The following is a 21,317-nucleotide window of genomic DNA, read 5'->3' on the forward strand; positions in this document are numbered from 1 at the left end:
TTTATATTATTGAATTAATCACCTCTATTTCTCAAAACCATTTAGTGGAATTGGATTTACAATGGGTCAGATTTCAGGAGGTGCCGAGTACCTATCACTCTATTTTGTGGTGATTGTTTCTTGGTTTATATCACCTAGTTTACTGGGAGATATGCTATATCTGTTTCCATCATTTAAACTCGGTATTCATTTTACAAAGCAATTTAAAAAATGTGAGGTGAGGTGAGATTTATCTGAGTCTTAAATGAAGAGCCATCATTAAAACACTGTACATAACTCTGCTTTATACAGATGCATATAGTGTTTTATTCTTATAAGGCTGTATTCTAGATTGTCCTGCACGGATCTGCCAGGGGACAAAGACAGTGCAGGGATCCTCTTCCTGCCCCTCCCCAACACCTCCATAGCATAGCCATTCAGAAGCCATGCAAGATTTTAATCTAGCCCTCCGTCCTGCAAGAGGCTCACACAGGTGGACCCTTGTGCCTGTGCAGAGCCTCACTGACTTCACTGGAGATCTGCCCACACAAAGTCAGTTGGAGGATTGGAGCCATAGTGCTCTCTAAGCTCTAGGCAAGGGCCTTGCAGTACTCCATGGCCCTGAGGAGACAGGACATAGTAATCAGCTGGATAAGCTTGCTCTTTCCATTCATGTATCCCTCCCACTGTGCATCTGTGGGAGCCTGAAGCAACTGTATGGAGCACTGCAGGGTTCCCTGTCACCAGGCCACTTGAACTTCCTTGCCTGTGTTTGCCCTGCACAGGCAGACAGGTTTGAGGAATAGTAGCTTGGATGCTGCAGCTCTGCATCTGCTCTTGGAGTTGCTCGGGGGGGAGGAGCCAAAATTTGGGCTCCAGTCCTTCTAATTTTACTCATGTGAGTAGTTCTGTTAGTGGGGTTTGTATGAGTCTGTATACTTGTGTGAATACAGGTTGCAAGGTCAGACACTTAGACTGCACATTATGTCTCCTGTTAGGAAATTAATCACTGTGGTCACTAAATTATTCGCATTTTAACAATATAACTAGATACTTCATGAAACCCTTTCATGCCTATAATCAACAATATTGACTTGTGGTCTAACCATATGAGGCTTATAATGAGTTAAAAGCCAAATTGTGAATAAAGCAATTAAAAGACACACCTACAACCAGTTTGCTCAGACAGCAGTTTGAAAGTTCAACAAGGAAGCATGTTCACCATATATTTGAAGTTAAGGATTTTAATTATACCTGGTATTTCCAAATCTACTCCTGGCAGCAGACATCTTATTTTTAAAATGGCATTTGTGCCACTGAGATTAGGGAAATTCAGTTTAAGACACTAGAAATCCATTCCATTTCTTCTTTAACACTGTTCTGCAATTTAAATAATCGGTAAACATTGGACCATAGCATTTTTATTCTCTTTGCTAAGCTAGTTGCTGAACTGGTTTACCATTGTAAAATGGGACTCCCATACTGCCAGGTGTCACAAATGTCACTTTTAAGGCAGTGTGACTGCTACCAATAGAAGGCTCCAATATATTTGTTGTAATGAAATAAAACATGTTCATGTTCATTACTACCTTCTAAACTATCTGCAAAATGGATATAATTTATTTTTCAAAACACTGCTTGACTGTATATTAAGACTGCCTCACTTAAACTCTGATCTTTCACACATGAGAATCTCAGTGGATTTCCTCAAGCCTGTAAAGTTATTCAGGTACACAAGGGTATGTAGGGTTGGGACTTTATTGTCTAAAAAGATTATTTAAAATTTTGAAATTTAGCTGTCAAGAGGAATTATCCTTAACTACGTAACTACGTGTCATTAGAAATATTGAAGGATTTTCCATGATTGCACATGAATAAATTCTTTGGGTCTCTTTAATACTTAGCATAATTCCTGTTGGCGTAAATGGGTGATGTACGTTCACATTGAACAAAGAACACACCTTCTCATGTGCAAGTCAAGAAGATAGATGTTACTATATACAATATATACTGTGCCAGAGGTATACATGATGCTTAAAAAAAAGAAAACCGTTTCCTGCACTGAAGGGTATGCAGCCTAAATAACACACTTTAGCACAGCAAATGATGACAACAGACAATACGGGGGTGTGGGAAGGGAGAGAATTACAATAAAATAAATATTGTGTTATCATTTTTTGAGGTTGCGGCTATGTCTCGTTGGTTTTGACATCTAACTACATCATTCATGCATGCCAGTTAGCTTGTGAATGCCAAATTTCAAGCACAATTTTAGAGGACAGGTTTAGGACTTTTAAAAAAAAAAGGGAGGGAGGGGGTCCTGCTCTAATGTCCATTTAAAACCAGTTTTGGTTATAATCAAGTAGATTATGCATTGTGACTCGCAGTTACTATTGCAGAAAACCCATTGCCTATAAGTATACAGTTTGTTTTCAGGTGGGAAGCATCTAAACTGACAATGGGATAGTTGTCCATTTTAACTCACTGCAAATGTAATGAGAATGGGCTTTGCTTTTATTTTCAGCACCAAAGGGAATTCTCCATCTCTCACCTGATGTTTATCAAGAGATGGAAGCAAGCCGCAACAAAGCCGCCCCTGGCACCACTGTAAGCTATTTGTCATCCAAAGAAATGAGCCAGACTTCTAGCTCTTTCTTCAGCATATCTGCTGCTACTAGTAGTACAGCTACAATTGCCAGGGAACTTCTCATGAATGGAACATCCCCGACTGCTGAAGCCATAGGTTTAAAAGGAATATCTCCTGCTTCCCCCTGCTCTGCAGTACAGCCTTCAAAACAGCTGGAGTATTTGGCAAGGATTCAAGGCTTTCAGGTATGGGAGGAGGAAAATGAAGCTCTTCAGCCAGAATCATAGCATTGCCATCTAAGATTTCCCGCTTGCCCTCTAGAGTACGAGCTCGCATGCCACTTATCTTGTAAAATTAGCAAGGGCTCTTAAAGAAGTTATTGGATCCAGGAGATACCCCCTTACACAATATACATTCCCCTCCTCTCTTCTCTGTCCCTTTTCCTCAATTCACTTTATCATAGGGGATGTCTATATTACAAGTATGGCGTATGATTGCAGCTTGAGTGTACATACCCAAGCGAGCTTTAATCTAGCTAACTCATATACAGGAGCAGTGGCAGCATGTCTTTCAGTGCAGGCTAGCCCTGTGAATAATTACCCCAGGGTTCCAGGTGGGTTTGTACAACCTACGCTGAAACGTGCACTGCCGAAGCTTCGCTTTTCCAGGACCTGAGCTAGCTAGCTAGCTCAGAAATGGCTGCTTGAGCTGCAATCACACCCTGTGATTTCAGTATAGATATCATCTTAACCCATCTGTCTCCCTGTTTGTCCTCCTTAAACAATTATAAACTTAAAAGATGTTTCCCACTTCCCTTGCACTGCTTTGTGCGTCTCCTTCTCTGAGTGCTCTCCTTCTGCTCTGATATTGGCTCCTCTGTTAGGAGGTTGTGCAGCAAAGCACTTAAGCACATGCTTACTGATCAGCATGTGAATAATTCCACTGATACCAGTGGGACTACTCACATACATAAAGTTAAGCACTTGTTTAAAGACTTTGCTGAATCGGGAGCCTTATAGTTCTCCTTTTAATTAGTGTTCTGCTTTCCCCTCTGCACATGCTACAAGTAGACTAAAGAATGAAGTACTGATTAGAAGGTGTAACTTAACAGCGTGTCTGGTGTCAAAGCAGCATAGAGTGCTCTTGATGGCATACACACTACTGGTGAAAGAATAACATAGTATTTACCATACTGGATCAGTTAAGTAGTCCATCAAGTCTGATAACCTGTCTCCAGCAGTGGGCAATACCTTATACTTCATAGGCCAGTAAAAAGCCTCCGTAATGCACCAAGCCATTTGTGCAGTGCTATAGATGGGGGAAGGAAGCTGCTTTCTGATCACACTCAGAAAAATACATATGTGCAATAGTATATTTTAATGTTTTTCAACATTGGAGGGTAGGTCTGGCTTTTGCTAAAATTCCATTGTGTTTTTTTCTTCTCAGACTTATGAATTTGTTTCATTTGATAACTTTGTTTCATATGATCTAACTCATGTAGTATGATCATGTATTATCTGCTTAACTAAATTATGAAAATTAAAATTTCTATTAGAATTTTTGTATGCCCATGATTGTTTTTTTTCAAGCCCATGTAATTTACAAAATATGCAGTTGCTTGTAGTGATTTCAACAGGACCGCTAAAATTGGAGGAATAGGGTCAGATACTGTTCTATATATTGGCATAGATCCATTGGCCTCAACAGAGCTACATCAATTTGCACTGACTGGAACTGGCCTATTGTTCTTAATGAAGAAAACTTGCACTCAGATTCTGAACAGTCCTCAGTCTATAGCTTTTGATTAATTAGTTTGTATTTCTTCTAATACAAGAAAAGGCAAAAATCTAAAACCCGTCACAGTAGAATTACATTGCTAATAACAGTTAAAAATCTTATATTTCTCTGAGTTCCATTTGTCATCTGCATGCAGTAGGAACAGACAAATCCTGATGAAAAGAAATTCAATCCCCAAAGTTTTTTCACTGTTTCCTTTCACCTCTTGTCAGACTGCTTGTGCCTGCTAGTAATATTTTATTTTCATATAGCCAAAGCACAATTTATGGTACTGTTTTCCCAAGCTACATATTGATTCCTACTTAGCTATAGTTTGTGGCTACTGTAAAATGATTCCTTGTGTTTGTCCTGATTTTTCATCTTTGAATCTAGATGATTATGTTGAAATTGTATAGTTTTAAAGGGTCTTAACTTGAGCCAGACATATAATCCCTGCTTTATCATTACTTTTTACTTGTTCATAATACTGCACAACAGTACACTAAGTTTGGTAAAGAATCTATATGATTTCCATATACCCTCTGTGTATAAACTGGTAATTTTACATCATATTAGCATGCCGTTTTAATACCTTGCTTGAATCAATTTGGTATTGATGTGAAACTCTGTGCCACTGCTAGATCACTGAACTGAGGTGGAGCAATGAACAGAATCTCTGTGGGAAATGGCTTAGTGGCCTGTCAGTTGCAGATCACAGGTCTCTTCACCATTTCACTGTAGAAAGCTCTTTGTGTTTAAGAGTTTAAAAGCCTATTTCTTTACAGGTTAACTTTCTCAGGCATATTTACCGAGTAGAAAAATAGTACATTCACAAACAGGTAGCTTGTTTCATGTTTCCTGATTGCCCTTAAAAGATTTTTGAATTGTTAGCATGTATTTGCATTCTGGTCCAGATAATAACAACAGTTTTGTCTTTCATGATGAACATATACATTCTGTTCTGTTATAATGTATTTTTTTTAAACAATAAATACTTGTCTGAAGTTTTATTATTGTAAATGTAAACAAAAATATTTGCTTATTGAATTTTTTATGATGTTTCATTGAACTTCTTTAGCTGCAAGGGGCACCTTTTGTTGTTTGGTTATTTAATTTAAATTCTTCTGAACCATTTATATATGACATCAGTCATGTTCTGTTGCAAACAATTAATAGTTGAGAACTATCAAGACCAATGTGTGAAAAAGTGCTTAAAAAGTGTTTTAAATTTTCATGATTTATTCCAAAGAAATTTGTAAATGGTAAATAGCAGCTCTCTCTCATCATAATACAGGTGCTATCTATCTGTGGATACTTTGCAAGAATGGCAGAGTTCAAATTACCATTCTTAATGAAGCCAAATACTTCACAAATAAGCCTTTTCAAAGTCTGAATAAAGCATTCTTAGTACTTACTTGATAAAATATGTATGCATATGATCTACAAGTTAATTATTTTGCAAATATTTCTTAAAATTTGCTTAAAGGAAAATTAAGTTTTGGTTAAAATAGTTATTTTAAATGACTGTATTTTTATTCACTTCTTTGTAACTTGAAGAGAGAAGTTAAAACATATTTGCTGACAGTTTAAGTGTAGTAAATTTTTTCAAAGAGTTCATTTAAAATCACTAGAGAAACAGTTAATGATCTAACCCTGTAGTTCTTACTAACAGTTTAATGGTCTAACCTTATAGTTCTTACTAAGGCAAAGCACTCATTAGAGTTAGTTGGAGTCCATCAGTTAATACAGTGGGAGATTTCCTGAAGTAAAGATAGTAGGGCTCAAGGTACCCATAATTTTTGGCCTGATCTTGCAATTGCTGAGCATGAACACAATGATGCAACTGTGTGGGGCCTCATTGGCTTCAGTAGTGCACCTGCATGCAGTGATCTCAGTATCAGGTTCTTAGATACATTCATCTTTTCACTATCATGGCTCCCTAATAGGAGCTCAGTTGCATTTAACTTCTGTTTGAATTTGTCACTGATTGCAGTGTTTGCACAGTATAACTGTTTTCCCACTTCTGTTTATTTTTTAACTGTTCCATTTTATACACTGATTTACTTAAAAACTGCATTGCGGGGCATTCTTCACTCATCACTCACTGAAATGTAGCATTTTGTGTGTCTCAAGTATTTGTCTGTGTCTGATTTAGTTGCCAGACCTGCAAAGACTTACACAGTAACTTCACACACATGAGAAGTCCCATTGAACACACTGAAGTCAATAGGACTACTCTTGGTGCACAGATTTCAGCCCCAGTGTAACGATCATGACCTTGAATTGTAAACAGAGATAGCCCCAACCAGAACTCTATATCGATAGTGGGGTTCACCCTTTAGCTTGTAGCTCAAACTTTTTTTCTGAAATGGACTTGAAACCAAAAAGTATATCCTAGTAGCTCAAACTTTGTGGAAGTTTGAACATTTGGATTTGGATATGGCTATCAATCCAATCTTGTCTGGATTTAGGGATTGGATCTGTCTATTGAAATATGGTTTGGATTAGAAGTTCACAGGTGGGGTTTTGTTCAAATTCATCTCTAATTGTAAGATCCCTGGAACAGGGAGCATGGATAAAATGTTCAAAAGCATATAAGTGCTATTTTCAAAAGTGACTTAGGAGCCTAAGTCTCATGGAGTTTCAAAGGAATTAAAAAAAAAAAAAGAGAGAGAGAGAGAGAGAGTCCTGTAGCACTTTAAAGACTAACACATTTCTGGAGGCATAAGCTTTCGTGGGCTGCAACCCACTTCGTCAGATGCATGAAATAGAAGTCACATAGGAGATATATATATACATCCAAGGGTAAGAAACAACAGTGGGGAGGATAGGTGTAAACAAAGTCCAATCAGCTAGAGTAGGTGAGACCTATTCGCAACCATTGATTAGAATTTAAGCACCTAAAGTTGCAGATAGGGTCCTAGATGGATTTTAAAAGCACTTAAATAGGTTAAATTCCTAACTCCTATTTATTTCCCTGGGAGTTAGGTACCTAGCCTGCTTTGATGCTTTTTGAAATTACCACTAGATACCTAGCTGCATCTTTGGAAAATCTGGTCCTAGTCACTTTTGAAAATGGGACTTAGGTTTCTAAGTCACTTAGTCAATTTTAAAAGTTATGTTTGTCCAACACTGAACTCACTATTTAGTAATAGTGTCAGAGTTAGCTAGTTCTAGTACTGTTATACTATTGAATAATGAAGGAGTTTAGGACTAAAGTTCTTATTTAGGCAACTCTTCCAGCAACTTGAATACCAATAAGATTTGGCTTCACTGGGCATTCTGCTTGTATATGGACTGAGTCAGGCTTCAGCACTGAGCCCTAAGAAAATAAATTGAATGTTAAAGCTGTAATCATCTGATTTCTTTGTGGATTTGACACTTGGTGCACCCATTACTGCTCTGACCAGTGACAGCATTTTCTGCAAGATCTGATCAGCAGCTGAAGGATCAGAAATATCCATTTTTATTCAAAAGCTTTTTCCAAATACAGTTCAGAGTCAAGAAATGTGTCTTACTTTGTTAAATTTAAAAGAATTTCACTGGATGGGTGCAACTTTCTTTTCAATATTTCTTTTTATGTACGTGACCCAGCATAATTTGCATTTCTAGTTTGTCAGAGCTCCCTGGGAATTTTAGCAGTAGCTGTTTCCTTCCTCCTAATTTAATTCTGATGCTCCTTTTACCTCACCAGCTCTCTAAGCTGTACCTATCCCATGTTTGGTAGATGGGACATATGCTCTCCTCTGAGGTAATAGTCAGTGGTAATCTATGAATTTTTAGGGAAGAGTGCACTAATGGAGGCAACTTTCTTCTCCAAACGAAACAACTGTTTCTTTGAGACTTCCCCAGTCTTTGCAGTGTATCCTACAATTTCATCAAGATATTTGCTCTCTGACACCCTCTCACTTGCAGCAGCTTTTAGCTGAAAACGTAGGACCAAATGTTCAGCTGGTGTAAATCATCAAAGCTCTGTTGAAGTCAATGGAGTTATACTAATTTACACCAGTTTAAGGATCTGGCCCCTAGTTCTGCATTTTGAAATTATCCTTAAACTCATAACATCCCAAAAATGTAGCAATGATGAATAGGAAGTAGGCTCTAGTGTGATATTTACCAGGCGTTTGAACTCTGAAGAACAAAGTTCTCTGGGTTAGCTTTCAGAAGTACAGTTGCTTACTGGGCATGCTTGTTAGATTAGGGATAAAAACAAGCAAGAACATTTCTGAGCATCGTCCATTGACCCCAGATTCAAAGAGCTGTAAAACAGGAATTAACAGAATGGTTCTTATGCCGCTGAACTGAAATACGGTAACATGCTGAAGAAATTCAGTGTGTCATCTCATTCCAAACAGGATGTTTTTACTGCATAGGCCTGCTGGGGAGAGTGGACAGAGCAGTAATGTCAACTGGGGTAGAAGATGGGAAATCCCAGCAAACAGAGCTCAGGGGCAATACACTCAGAAGAGTGACCCCATCATAACAGTCTCCTCCAATGCTGCTTACTGCTTGCTCCAGCAGCCAGTCCAAAGCACTTTCAAAAAGCTGAAGGAAATGATGGGTGAGTGACACTTCCTCAGGAAGGTCTAGCCAAATACCAAGTTTGAAGAAATTTGAATTTTAGCCATTTTTTAATTGTGATCAAATGGTCATTTGGTGGTGGGGTGAGCTAGTTTTTTTTTTTCCCATTCTCCCAAGAAAACAAGAATGATTGGTAGATTTTCCTCAAAGTTTCTTTAAAAAATTGCCTTAAGGCTTAGACAAACTGGCAAAGCTTCAGCCTGAAAAAAATTGTTGAGAAAAGTTAAGAGCATATGAAAACAGCGTTATAACAGAAATCTGGATGTAACTGTCCTTGTAGCTTTAGTTGTTAAGTTAATTATTATAATAGCATATATATTCAAAGTTTCTATGGAAAGGGGGGAAGTCCAAAGAAATATTTCTTGGGGAAAATCTGGCTGATGCTGATCATGGGGAATGGAACCAAATCTAGAATGTAAAACCAAATTATATAGTTCTTGACTCCAACCCTTCAACTGAAACATTTGCAGCTATTATTGGTCTGGAAACTGGACCCGCAGCAAATATTCCAGTACTGGAACAATACAAAAGTCTCTTAGCCAGTTTGAGTGGAAAAGCATAAACAACACATAAAGGAAAGGAGGTTGTGGAAATTATAACCCCAGGCTTCCTGGCATCATTCATGTAAAATGTGTTGGAAGACTGCATTAGCAAACAGTTTTCAAAAATCCATTTTAAAAAAGTTATTGCTTCCAGAGTGGACAGGCCATAACTAGGTTTAAATGATTTTTGAAAACCTTTGCAAGGCTGTTTAAAGTGACCCAATTCGGAGAACAGTTTTGAAAGAAGGCCAATAAAGCAAATTGTATTTCATCCATACTAGCAGCAAAAAATACTTAAGGCTCCAATCCTACAACATCATGTGGGTAGACTGCTATGCCTGCAAGGAACCCCACTGAAGTCTGTGGAGACCTGTCTGAACACAGCGGACACCAGACTGCGATCAGTTGTGGAGTTATGGCCTAACAGAGAATAACATTTTATCACACAGACAGCTATGAGCCAGTGATTCAAATTTATACGAAAAGTGTTCCTGAAACACATCAGACATTAATATTAAAGTAACAGTGGCTGAAGGCCAGTGAACGTTGCTGACATTTGGTACCAATGAAGTACCAAACTTCTTTGGTACCCATGAGGTATGCCCATAGCAAGTCTGTAATCATATGTTGTTGTTTTTATGATTTGTATTACCATAATGCCTATAAGCTCCAGTCAATGACCAGGACCCAATTGTGCTGGGCTCTGTACAAACGTGGAACAAAAATATGGTCCTTACCCCAAAGAGCTTACAATCTACGTATAAGACAAGACAACAGGTGGATGAAGACAGACTGAAAGGGGAGTACAGGAAATGTAATAAGACGACATTGATCAGCATGGTAGGCTATGGTCTCAGCACACCGGACACCTGGCAGTTCTCAAGTAATTTGTAGGCATTATAGTAAAAGAGTGTTTGAGGAGAGTTCTGAAGGTGGATAATGAGGGAGCTTTGTGGATATTTAGGGGGAAACTTCTCCCAAGCATAAGGGACAGCATGGGAGAAAGCATGAGGGTGCTTGTTAGAAAATTTAACAAGTGGGTGATGAAGGCTGGCATCATGGGCTGAATAGAGGTGAGAGTCAATGTTCTGATAGTGAATGAGATGTTAGGTAGAATGGGGATAGTCTGTGAAGGATCTTGAAAGTTGAAGAAAAGCAGCTTATGTTTGATGCAATGGAGAAGAGGAACTCCGTGGAGGGATTCTAAGAGGGGAGACATGTTAACGCAATTGTTAAATGATCTTTTCAGCATCGTTCTGAATGGACATGAATGGAGCAAGACTGCATTTGCTTAGGCCAAAGAGAAGGATGTTGCAGTAATCAAAACGCAAGATGATGAGAATTTTAGCTATGTGGATGGATAGGAAAGGCTGGATCTTAGAGAGGTTATTCAGGAAGAACTGGCAAGATTTAGAGAGAGAGCCAGAATGTGAAGACCTAGAGGGAAGTTGGAATCAAAGATAACACCTAGGTTATAGGCCTGTGTGACAGGCACAGTGAAAGAGAAAGGAGATAGTGGGGAGAATTTAGGGAGGAAGATTAGGAGCTCTCTTTTAGCCATGTTAAGCTAGAGCTGATGGCCAGATACCCACTAGGATATGTCAGAGAGACTGGCAGAGATTTTACTTTGGACAGGAGACAGGACTAGAATAAAGAGGTAAATCTGTGAGATAGCATAGAGAAGGTAATTGAATTTGTTTGTGGATGAGATTACTCAAAGATAAGGTATAGCAGGAGAGGAGAAAAGGACCAGGGGTAGACGCCAGTGGAACCCACACAGAAGGTTGGATGGGGAATGATAAGGATCTTCTGAATGACATGCTGAAAGAGCAATGAGGAGGAGAAACAGGAGAGAACAAAATTTAAAGAATAGCATGGTTGACTGTGACTAAGGCAGCTGACATGTCAAGAAGGATGAGGATGGAGTACTGGTTCTGAGCTTTGGCTTGGAAGAGGTCATTGGAGACTTGTATTCTTATAATGGTTACCCCGCCACACACACTCCTTCCATGTCTTGCTCCTATTGTGCTACATTGTGATACAACTTGTCTTGACTTTGGTCCCGGTCCTGGAACTTACTCTTTGTGGGCAGGTACAAATATCCACTTTGTGGGATCAGGGCCTTCGATTGTAAGCCCTGTGGATCAGCTTCCGATAGTCTTTCCATGCTGATGTTTACTAGCACATTACTCTAATAGTCCCATTGGTTTCAGTGGAACTATTTATGGAATGAATAAGGTATTGCTCATCATGAATAAGGGTGTTTGGCTGTTTGGCGCAAGGGATGTGTCTTCCTGTATGTTCAAACGCCATACTCCACAGTGCTAACACAATAACAATGACAACAGCACTTAATCCAAAAACTAACCTCTAGAGTCTTAATCACATTTCCATTATCTCATAAAAGGCCCATCTCTTCAATGAGAACATAAATCCAGTAGAATCATTTGACAGAGATTTCCTAGCACCTACCAGCCTTCAGCTCTTCTGGGTAGCTTTTGTCACTGATCTTTCATTTCTAACTGTGCGTATGTTTGCTAATATGAGCCATGCAGTTTCGCTAGGTGCCAAGCCATAGTTTTTATGTTCCTTGTATCCAAATGTCTGACTTCTCCAAATGTCTGCAGCAGCTTCCTCCTGTCCTGCCTATCACTACTGCTCACCCTCAGAAGAAAGAAAACCTGGTATTAAAGCATTTGACGCCTTGGTATTTCTGTCTTCAGAAAACTCTTCTTGTTACAAATTCTGTGAGGAGGGAGGTCAGGTGGAGAGGAACAGAATGATGCCTGTGCAAATGAAATCAGGTGTGATGCATTGAATGAAATATTTTTGCTTCGTTCATTAATACCTTGAAAAAAGTGACTGAAATCCTCATCCAAATGCCTGCATGTAACTTTGCGCATGAAGAAATGTAAATTATATTCTCATAATCAACACACTTTTATAAAAAAAAAAAAAGTTGTAAAGCTGTCAGGATTTCTCAAAATACAAAATAGCCAGCAGTAAACAAGCCAGGGCTCTGCTCCCTGCCAAGTTCTTTTAAAGTAAAGCCTAACGTGACTTGGTAAGTTAGATACAAACCTTGCGCTGGAGGGAAGCCAAAACTTTGGAAGACTTGAAATCTCACCTAGCAGAAATGTGAAAGTGTGATGCTGAATCTTTAGTAGGTGGGGTTAGTTTTAACTATAATTGGTGACTTAGGCTCTCAAACCAAAACACTTAACACGAAAAGTAGCAAGAAATGCCTAGGGGGAGAGGAGGAGGAAGAGGGGTTGGGTAGAAAGGAGACTAAGAAGTGCCATTAAAATCCACATTCCTCTTTGCAGACAGGAGGTTAGACTTCCAGACAATGGATTTTAGCTCCATTAAAAGTAGGGTCATATAAAAAATTGAGAGCACAAAGAAACAGCATTATTTTTAAAAGTGAAATGTATGTGCCTTGTGTGAATGAAAATGATGGGGTATTTTGTATGTACAATGTTGCATACCTAAATTACTCCTCAATAAAATGGGTAACTTATCACCAGATTTTCACCAAATAAAAGGAGCTGGTTTTCTGCTTGCAATTTTACACTGATCAACTCACCTTGCTCATCAATATAGTAACCTCCAGTTTATGCTTTCACTTGCACTACATAAATAGCATATGTGTTCTGTTTCCATCTTCACTTAAACAGTCAGTCTTCATAACCAAGAAGAAAATTAGGAGCAGGTGAAAGTATATTTTCATTGATGCTGAAACCAAAATATTATTTAAAATATAAATAATTTTCTTTCTCCAAACCTGCCTTAATTCCTCAGTTATTAGAAACAGTTACATCAGTCAATTGCTCCAGAGGCATGCTAAAACAAACCCTTTCCCTGTATACTTCATTAGCAAGGCACAAAACCCTTATTTTTTCCAGTACATATGAAGAAAACAAGATCACAGGGATTTCTTTATATAAATTTGGCAGAATTTTCATATTTACTTTGACTGTGAAATATAAATTGAATTTAGGTTTTTCTCTCCAAGAATATATTAGTTGTTATCTGAATAATTATGTGTTAGTGAATCAAGGTGGCTAAGACGTTTCTATTAGAATGGTGTCAGATATGACTTACATTGCTCTATAGTGTTTTACAATGTTTTCATGTCTGAGTAATTCATTTGTTTTGGGTTTTTTTCAGGTGTTTCTTAATGGTTGGTTGTAGAGTTTTGAGGGCGATACATTTAAACTTTGTATAATAAAAGTATTTTCTAAATGTTCACAGATAAATATATCTTCAGAAACTAAATTTGTAGGAAATGAACACTGGCACTCTTGTTCAGACACACATGGTTGTCTTTGCATTCGTGAATGGCACCTATTGAAAATAGAGTTGCTTGTTTTACATGTGAAACTTAGGCATGCCATTCTGAAATCTTAATTCCCAGCACATATTGTCTAGTAAGAGAGGGAAGATAAATTACATTATTGTTCACATCTTGCTGCATTGTGCTCCATGCAACTACAGTGGCTTTAGCCCAACTTTCCTCTCAGATGGAACTGAGCATCACAGTGACTACAATGACAGGACAGGGAAGGTCAATGGATAGGCCTTTCTCATTTGACTGAGCACAATGGATGTATGCATGATCCTTTAAAATCACAGCCTCACAGAGAACAAGAAACTTGTGTTTGGAGGGTATATAAATAAATGAGGCTTTTTGACTAAAATCAAGTGCAGACTTAGTTTAATAAATATCTGATATATCCTCTTTTGGGGGAACTATGTCTTGAACTAATAAGCTTTTTCCATCTTTATCTACTACAATTCACTATGTACAAAAGATTTTATATATCTCAACTTAAGTGTCCACTCCACTATAACCAATAATATAAAAACCCATTCTGGTAACCTATGACACCCGCCTTAGTCTGTTTATTAACCTATATATTTATGGTGCAGCAAGTGTTTATTTCTTAGTCAGAAACCTAGTATTGTGTGTGTTAATAATGATTAAAGCCTATAGTACAGCTGGTATGCCGACTCTACAAGAAGGGAGCATGTTATGAATGTCCCAAGATTTAGTGCTGAACTGTCAGTCTTTTAGCTACTGAGTATCTTTACTCTTCCATGCAGTAGCCACAATGGAAACTTTGCCCACTGCTGTGAAGTAGACAGCGATTAATTAACCTGAGGTGTACTAATCAAACATATGTTTTCTTGACACAATGATTGTGTTATATATCATATATGACTGTACAGGCCTTTATCTTTCCTTAATGATCTAGCAAGGGGTCTTTCTTAAATGTGGGTGTTTTTCATGCCCTCCTTAGATTTGTTCCACAGGAGGTAACCATTAGAAACATCTGACAGGCATGCAGTTAGCCAGCTCCCTGCTGAGATTAGTAAAATACTATATTTAGTAATCCCACTACATCAAGGAACTCCAGCGTCGCAGGAAACAGTTTGATTCAATGCTTTTTGGGGATTTTTTATTTTTTTATTTTTATGTCTTATTTTTTCATCTGGGACTGAGAAAAATATTTTCATCTGGGTCTAGCTTGTTGTATTTATGCTTCAGCATGTTGTAATTGTTTTTCATATTTTGGGTCTTTTTACCTTCCTTATTTTGTTTGCAATGTATTCCCCCTCCATCCTGCTCTCTCTGTCAAATTGTAAGGTAGATACTAAGACCAGTAAGCAATATTTTAACTTGATATTTCATATGCCATTCCTTATCGGATGTGGCTAATTCGAACATTGGGTCAAAAGGTAGGGGGAGGGGGCAATGAAAGGAGAATTAAAGGATTCACACCTTATTTGCTAGACTAATACATGGTAGAAACTCCTGAGTCTGAGCTTGGGTCACAAATTATTTGAACTTGTCAGTGTATATAAGTAAACCAGAGTTTAAATTATTATTGTGTAGCTGCCCAATACTGTTTGCCATTGGTACAGAAGTGGACTACCAAAGTATGAGCACAATTTGTTATATAACTCTCTCTAACTGTTTAAAATAGCAAATCCAATTGCTAAGAGTATACAGGTAACATAAATAAAATAGTAAGGAGAAATGTGGGAAAAAAGAAATGATTCACCAACAAAGTTAAATGAAAGGAAAATATGTTGTAAGACTGTCATATGAATCTAAACTATTTAACATGTACTTTGGGTCACATTCTGAACTGTTCACTGGCAGAAATCTGGAGTAACCTGTCTGAAATCATCAGAGTTACAATGATGTAAATCTAAAGTAGCTGAGGGCAGAATTTGGCACTCTGAAATTAAGGGTCAGATTTTAAAGAAAAACCATCTTTTTATCTAACAGAATGGTCTTGATGGCCTGTCAATCCCAAAGATTAGTGCATTGCTGAACATAATGGTATTTTATTACCCAGTTTATTTCTGTCTAGCCTTCTGAGACTCCTGCTGATGCTTTGAATCAGAGTATTTTTTGGTTTGGAAACATGAACTCCAGTGTCACACGTAACTTTTTTTTTGTAGTTCACATTATTTTTTAAGCTAATAAATGTTCAAGAAAGAAAGTGTTTGCCCAGACAGAATTTGTGCTTCAAACTGTGAACAGCTAAGCAGTAATGTGTGAAAGTCTCTTTGCGGAGCTGACTTTTTTCTGCTCCATTCTGTGTCTGATTATCAGAAAGCTACCTTATTTTCAAAGAGTATTTTAGTGTCTTATAGTGAGTCAGAACCATTGACAACTAGTATAACAGGTATCTTCCTCTGTATAATTGTGACCATGTCAGGCCTGCTCCTGCAAACAAATATGCTTAACTTTAAGACCATTAGTAGTCCAATGAAGGCTGAGGGACTACTCGTGCTTGAAGTTAAGCTCATACATGTTTGTGCAGAATCAGAGCCATGGTTAGTAGGTGTAATGTCTCTGTAATGGCATTTTGGCTCTTCGTTGTAAACTGAGTTATCGAAAGAGTGTGTGAGGTCAATCCTGCAATATTATTTGACAGTTACTGTCACTTCTGTATGTGTAACAGCAAAACTAGATTCAAGAATCAATAGACAAAGAAACAGAAGGCTAAATTCTACAGTAGCATTGAGTTAGTAGTAATCCTATAAAAACTCTCTAAAGTCTGATGTATTTTTATACAGTCTAACTTGGATTTTCCATTATAAAACTTGTATATGAAGTGTAAAACCTGGACTATATCATATTGCATTCAGTTGTAACATGGTAAACATTAATTTTATGTTCTACTTTGATGGGATGTTTTGTGTTGCAAAATGTTTCTTTTCTAGTAGTAGTAAAAACTAGTAAAATCAAATTTTGGCTCAGTTATTAAGTGACTTCAGAGCTAACACCCACAAATGCTACAAAAGCAGTATTAATATGCATACCTATGCTGGCCACCATGACCCTGCACACAGCGCACACACTGAAACCCTAGAGGTTGTTTGTGCTCCTCACTGAAATAATCTCTGCAGGGTGGTCCATAGTTGCCACCGTCACAACAAAGAGCATACAAGCATGAATATGTGACTACACCTGTGGCATGTGCTTCTCTCACACATACACACACACACACACATTGCTCAGAAACTTTTCACAACTATTGGCATAGACATGGCATCATTATGTTATCACAGACCCTCCTTTACCAGACTAATGATGCTTCTTTGAAAGAAGCTGCTGTTATTTATAAAACAAACAAACACAAAAAAGCCTAAACAAAATACTTTCAATTTTACTCAATTCAATTTTGTAGCTGCTTAGTCCTTAAAGTGGCCTGAACTCATTTATGAACTTCTCTTTATTTCAAACATTAAAGCTTGAAAACCAGGCTGTGAATCTGGACAGTTTGTTGTTCATAATCTTTTTTATTTTTACCTCCTCAATATAAGGAGAGGGAACATGGTCAATGGATTAGACAAGGGGACTGAAGCCTGCACTTCCAGCACTTGCCACTCACTCCCTGAATGAATTTGGGCCAGTTACTTAACCTCTGTGCACAAATAGGATTTGCATCCCTGACAAGGTATGGTAAAGATGAACGTTAGTAAAGCACTCTGGGACCCTGGGGTTATAGGCACTTGGTAACTTCAAAATGCAAAGAATGATTGTAGTTATTAATCTTAGTAATTGCAATGTAAACACTCTCTGAGCACTTGGCCTGCCTCCAGTTGCCGCTCCCCAGTGTCAAATACTGAGGCTGCTGCTAAGAATACCTGGTCAGCCTTCAACTATTGTCCCCCATTGCCAACAGGTCTTGTGGTTTGGATATTTCTGTTGTTTTTTCCTAGAAATACCTCATCCACCTCATCCTCCTGATTTGGTGATCTGTAGTAGACCCCAACCACAATGTTACCCCTGTTTTTTCCACTTTTATCTTCACCCATAGACTTTCAACTGGTCTGCTTCTCACCTCCTTATGGACCGCAGGACAAGTATGTACATTCTTGATGTACAATGCAACACCTCCACCCTTTTTTCCCCCTACCTTTCCTTGCTGAATAAACTATACCCCTTTATACCAATATTCCAGTCATGAGATTTATCCCACTAAGTCTTTGATGCCAATTAAGTCATAATTTAGATTGTGTAGTAAGACTTCCAGTTTTTCCTGTTTATATCCCATATTTGTGTATAGGCATCTAAAATGTTGAGCAGATTACCCCCATTATATTCCTTCTTGTTGCTCTTAAGACCCTATTGTAATTTTCCATTCCCCTTCCCCCAACTTCCAGTCTTCTTTCAAGGCCACTTTTTCTTTTTAATTACTGTGTGCTTTTGTCACCTGCCCCCTTTGAACCTGGTTTGAAGCTCTCCTTATTAGTTTGGCAAGTTGGTTTGTGAAGATGCTTTTTTGTTGGTCAGGTGGACTTCAGCAGTCTTCCTTTCCAGAACAGCATCCCATGGTCAAGAAAACCAAAGACTTTCTGATGGTGCCATCTGTGCAACTATGGTTTTCTCTCCAGGATGTGTGTCCCCCTGCCTAATCCCTTACTCTCAACTGGCAGGATTGACAAGAACATCACCTGTGCCCCAAATTCTACTCTCAGTCCCAGAGCCCTGTAGCCACAGCTCATCTGCCCAGGGTCATACCTGACAGTATCATTAGTGCCCACGTGGATTAATAGCATGGAGCAGTGGTCAGAGGGATGGATGAACCTTGGCAAACCTTTCCATAATGTCTCAAATGTGGGCTCAAGGCAGGCAGCACTTTTCCTGGGATGCCAGATTAGATCAGCTGTTGGATGCCTCCGTCCCCCTAAAGGAGTCACTGGCTGCCACCCCCCTTTGCCTCTCCCTCTTTGGATTGGTGGCCATGAGAGTCCCAGGCTTGGAGACAGGTGGTTCCCCCTCACTGCCATTGGGATCTGTCCTCTCTGCCAGCTACCAGTACTGCACACCAGTCCTTGACTTAGATGGGCCTGAGTGGGGAGGGATCACTGTCTGCTGCCCGGGGTGTCCAGCCGCCAGTGTCCTCCCAAGAGAATACCAGTTCTCCTTCCTTCCCTGGTGCCACTGTAATCATCCGTAGCTGGCTACCTTCCTCCATCCTGGCTGTCTCAATGTGCATTCCGTCAATGAAGTGCTTACGCTTCCAGGTGCTATGCAGGCAAGCCACTTCAGCCCAGGAACACAAAACGAATAATACAGTTGTTTTCAAATTGCCACATAGATCTCTGTGACAAAGAATGCGTTTTGCAGACTGTATGACAGGCCAGAGAAATTTGGCTCAAGAAATGTGTCCTGTTTCCTTCTCACTCCCCAGCAACTCTCAGTTCCTAGCTCAAAGAAATGAAAGATTGATGAAAATGTTGAATTTGGCTAAACTGAGGGTGCCTTACCTTGGCAAGAGATGTTTTGAGGACTTTGGGTGGCTGAGACACTTCTAAATAATGAGCCTAACCCATTTGGATGAGGCCAGAAGTCATCACAAAGCTCATTCAGCAGAGCTTAGCTCAGGAAGGGAGCTAATTAAAATGCTGAGTTTATCACATTTCTTGTTCTAGTAGCTAGTTACATTTGCAAAGTTATTTCTATGACTCTTACTATGAACAACAAATTTATTCATATAGTTCATTTTAAAAAAAATCGAAACACCATTCTCTAATACAGTAGCATTCCAGACCTTTCTACACACTGTAGGATATGTATCTGCTCTGCTGCGTGTGCTTGGTTACAGTAGCACTTATTGGTTATTATCAGTCTTCACTTATTTGGGGCTAAATCCTGGTGTCTGCTCTGTGGCATGCTGGAAGTGCAGAATCAGCCTGTGAGGCTTCTATCCCACATATTCTTCCTACAGCATATATTCAGCAGAAGTATTTGGATTTGCAACTAGATACCATGGTTATGGGTGCCTGATAAATTCTTGTAATAACAGTAGTCCTGATATTTAGAGAACTTCAGTTTATGTTTATAAGCCCAATTTCATACCTTCATAACTCTTTCGATTAATCAGAGTTGAGGCATTGTATATGTAAAGGGGCCTCTTGTGGTTTCTCAGTAAGTAGTATGGCTTTTCTGGCAGACAGCCACAAGCAATTTAGTAGGCACATGTTGTGGGGGCGGGTGGTGGAGAGGAAAGGAAAGGATGGTCCGGGAAGCTAGAACACGAGGTTGAGTGCAATCAGTATTTTTGTGCATAGCTCAAGGAAAAATCCACATTATAGATCTCACAGAGCTCATTTGGCCAGAGATATGCAACAGTCAGCATTATCAATAAGGTTAACTCTGCAACATGCTTAATGTATGATTATCCTGTCACTTAAACCAGTTTTGCATCGGTGTAACTTCTCAGTTCAGCTACTCCAGGTTTATCCAGTAAGACAGAAGAATCAGGCCTAAGGAGTATAGCTAACCCAGTGCACAATCCAGTGTTACATATCTCTCACTCAATTCCACAGACATTTTGGGATCACTTAATATAGCTTCTAGTTGTCCACGGAAATAATAATATTCAAGTTTCTAGCCTAACTGTAAAATGAAGCTGTATCATACAACCTTTCCCCAATAGTTGTACAGATGTAAATAGGTACTAGCCTAAAATGTCTGTCTCCAGCAGGGCTAATCTCCCTTTCCATTTCTGACAGGGGTCAGGTAACGAATGTAAATTACCACCATAAAATAAATTCCACCCCTCTTGTAGAACAAAGTGCTTTATCTGCCTGTCAAGAAACCAGGAGCTACAAAGCAGATTGTAATATTTCATCAGTTCAGCATGAGTGGCAACCCTGTTTCTACTAATAAAACATTGGAGATGCATGACTTCATTTTGCTTCAAGATAGAGGAAGGTTCTCCTTTGGTAGAGCATTTAAGAGCTGTTTTAAGGTGACCTGGCAAAGGGGAAAATCCAGTAGGACAAGTATCTTCCTGTATATTCCAGGCAAGAATCTGATTAGTGTGTGCTTTTTTATATTAATGGAGATTGAATTGTCTTTAAAGGATAAACTAGACAGCTCTAAAAATAATGTAACTTCCTTCCCCATGTTACGAGTCATTTTAATTTGACTACAAAGGAAAACTGACATCAAATTCACATCTAGGATAACCATATTGCAGTGTCAAAACAATCAGTGCATTTCAAGAACATTGCAATGAAAAAATTAAAAGTAATGTCAGTGCCAGAGCTGTTTGGAAAATGGCTTTCCCATCCTATGAAAATTTTTGAGATTTCAAAACAAATTTTCCCATCCCAGATGGGGATGAGAAGTTGAAATCGTCAGAAGTTTTGAGCACCAAAAAAAAAAGTGTGTGCGTGTGTGTGTGTTTCAATACATTTTGAAATGTTTCATTTTTTGACCATTTAAAAATGTTTTTACTATAACTGGATTAAGTTTCTAAACTAAAAGTCTTTTTGAACTGGAAAATCAGAATTTTCATTTAGAAAATGTCAAAGTG

General features: G+C 38.6%; 1 protein-coding gene across 5 annotated transcripts in view; it reads left to right on the forward strand.

The window, feature by feature from the left end:
* The window catches only part of STAU2 (staufen double-stranded RNA binding protein 2), a 234,776-nt gene that overhangs the window by 135,492 nt on the left and 77,967 nt on the right, over nt 1-21,317 (forward strand). For all 5 annotated transcript variants that reach the window (XM_067553611.1, XM_067553616.1, XM_067553612.1 and 2 more), the window contains exon 12: nt 2,504-2,811. In XM_067553611.1, coding sequence (XP_067409712.1) covers nt 2,504-2,811 — 308 coding nt within the window. The remainder of the gene's footprint in view (nt 1-2,503; nt 2,812-21,317) is intronic.

Source organism: Emydura macquarii, unplaced genomic scaffold (assembly GCF_026122565.2).
Source record: "Emydura macquarii macquarii isolate MOO-44397 ecotype Brisbane River unplaced genomic scaffold, CSIRO-AGI_Emac_v2 contig_1477, whole genome shotgun sequence".
NCBI lineage: Eukaryota > Metazoa > Chordata > Testudines > Chelidae > Emydura > Emydura macquarii.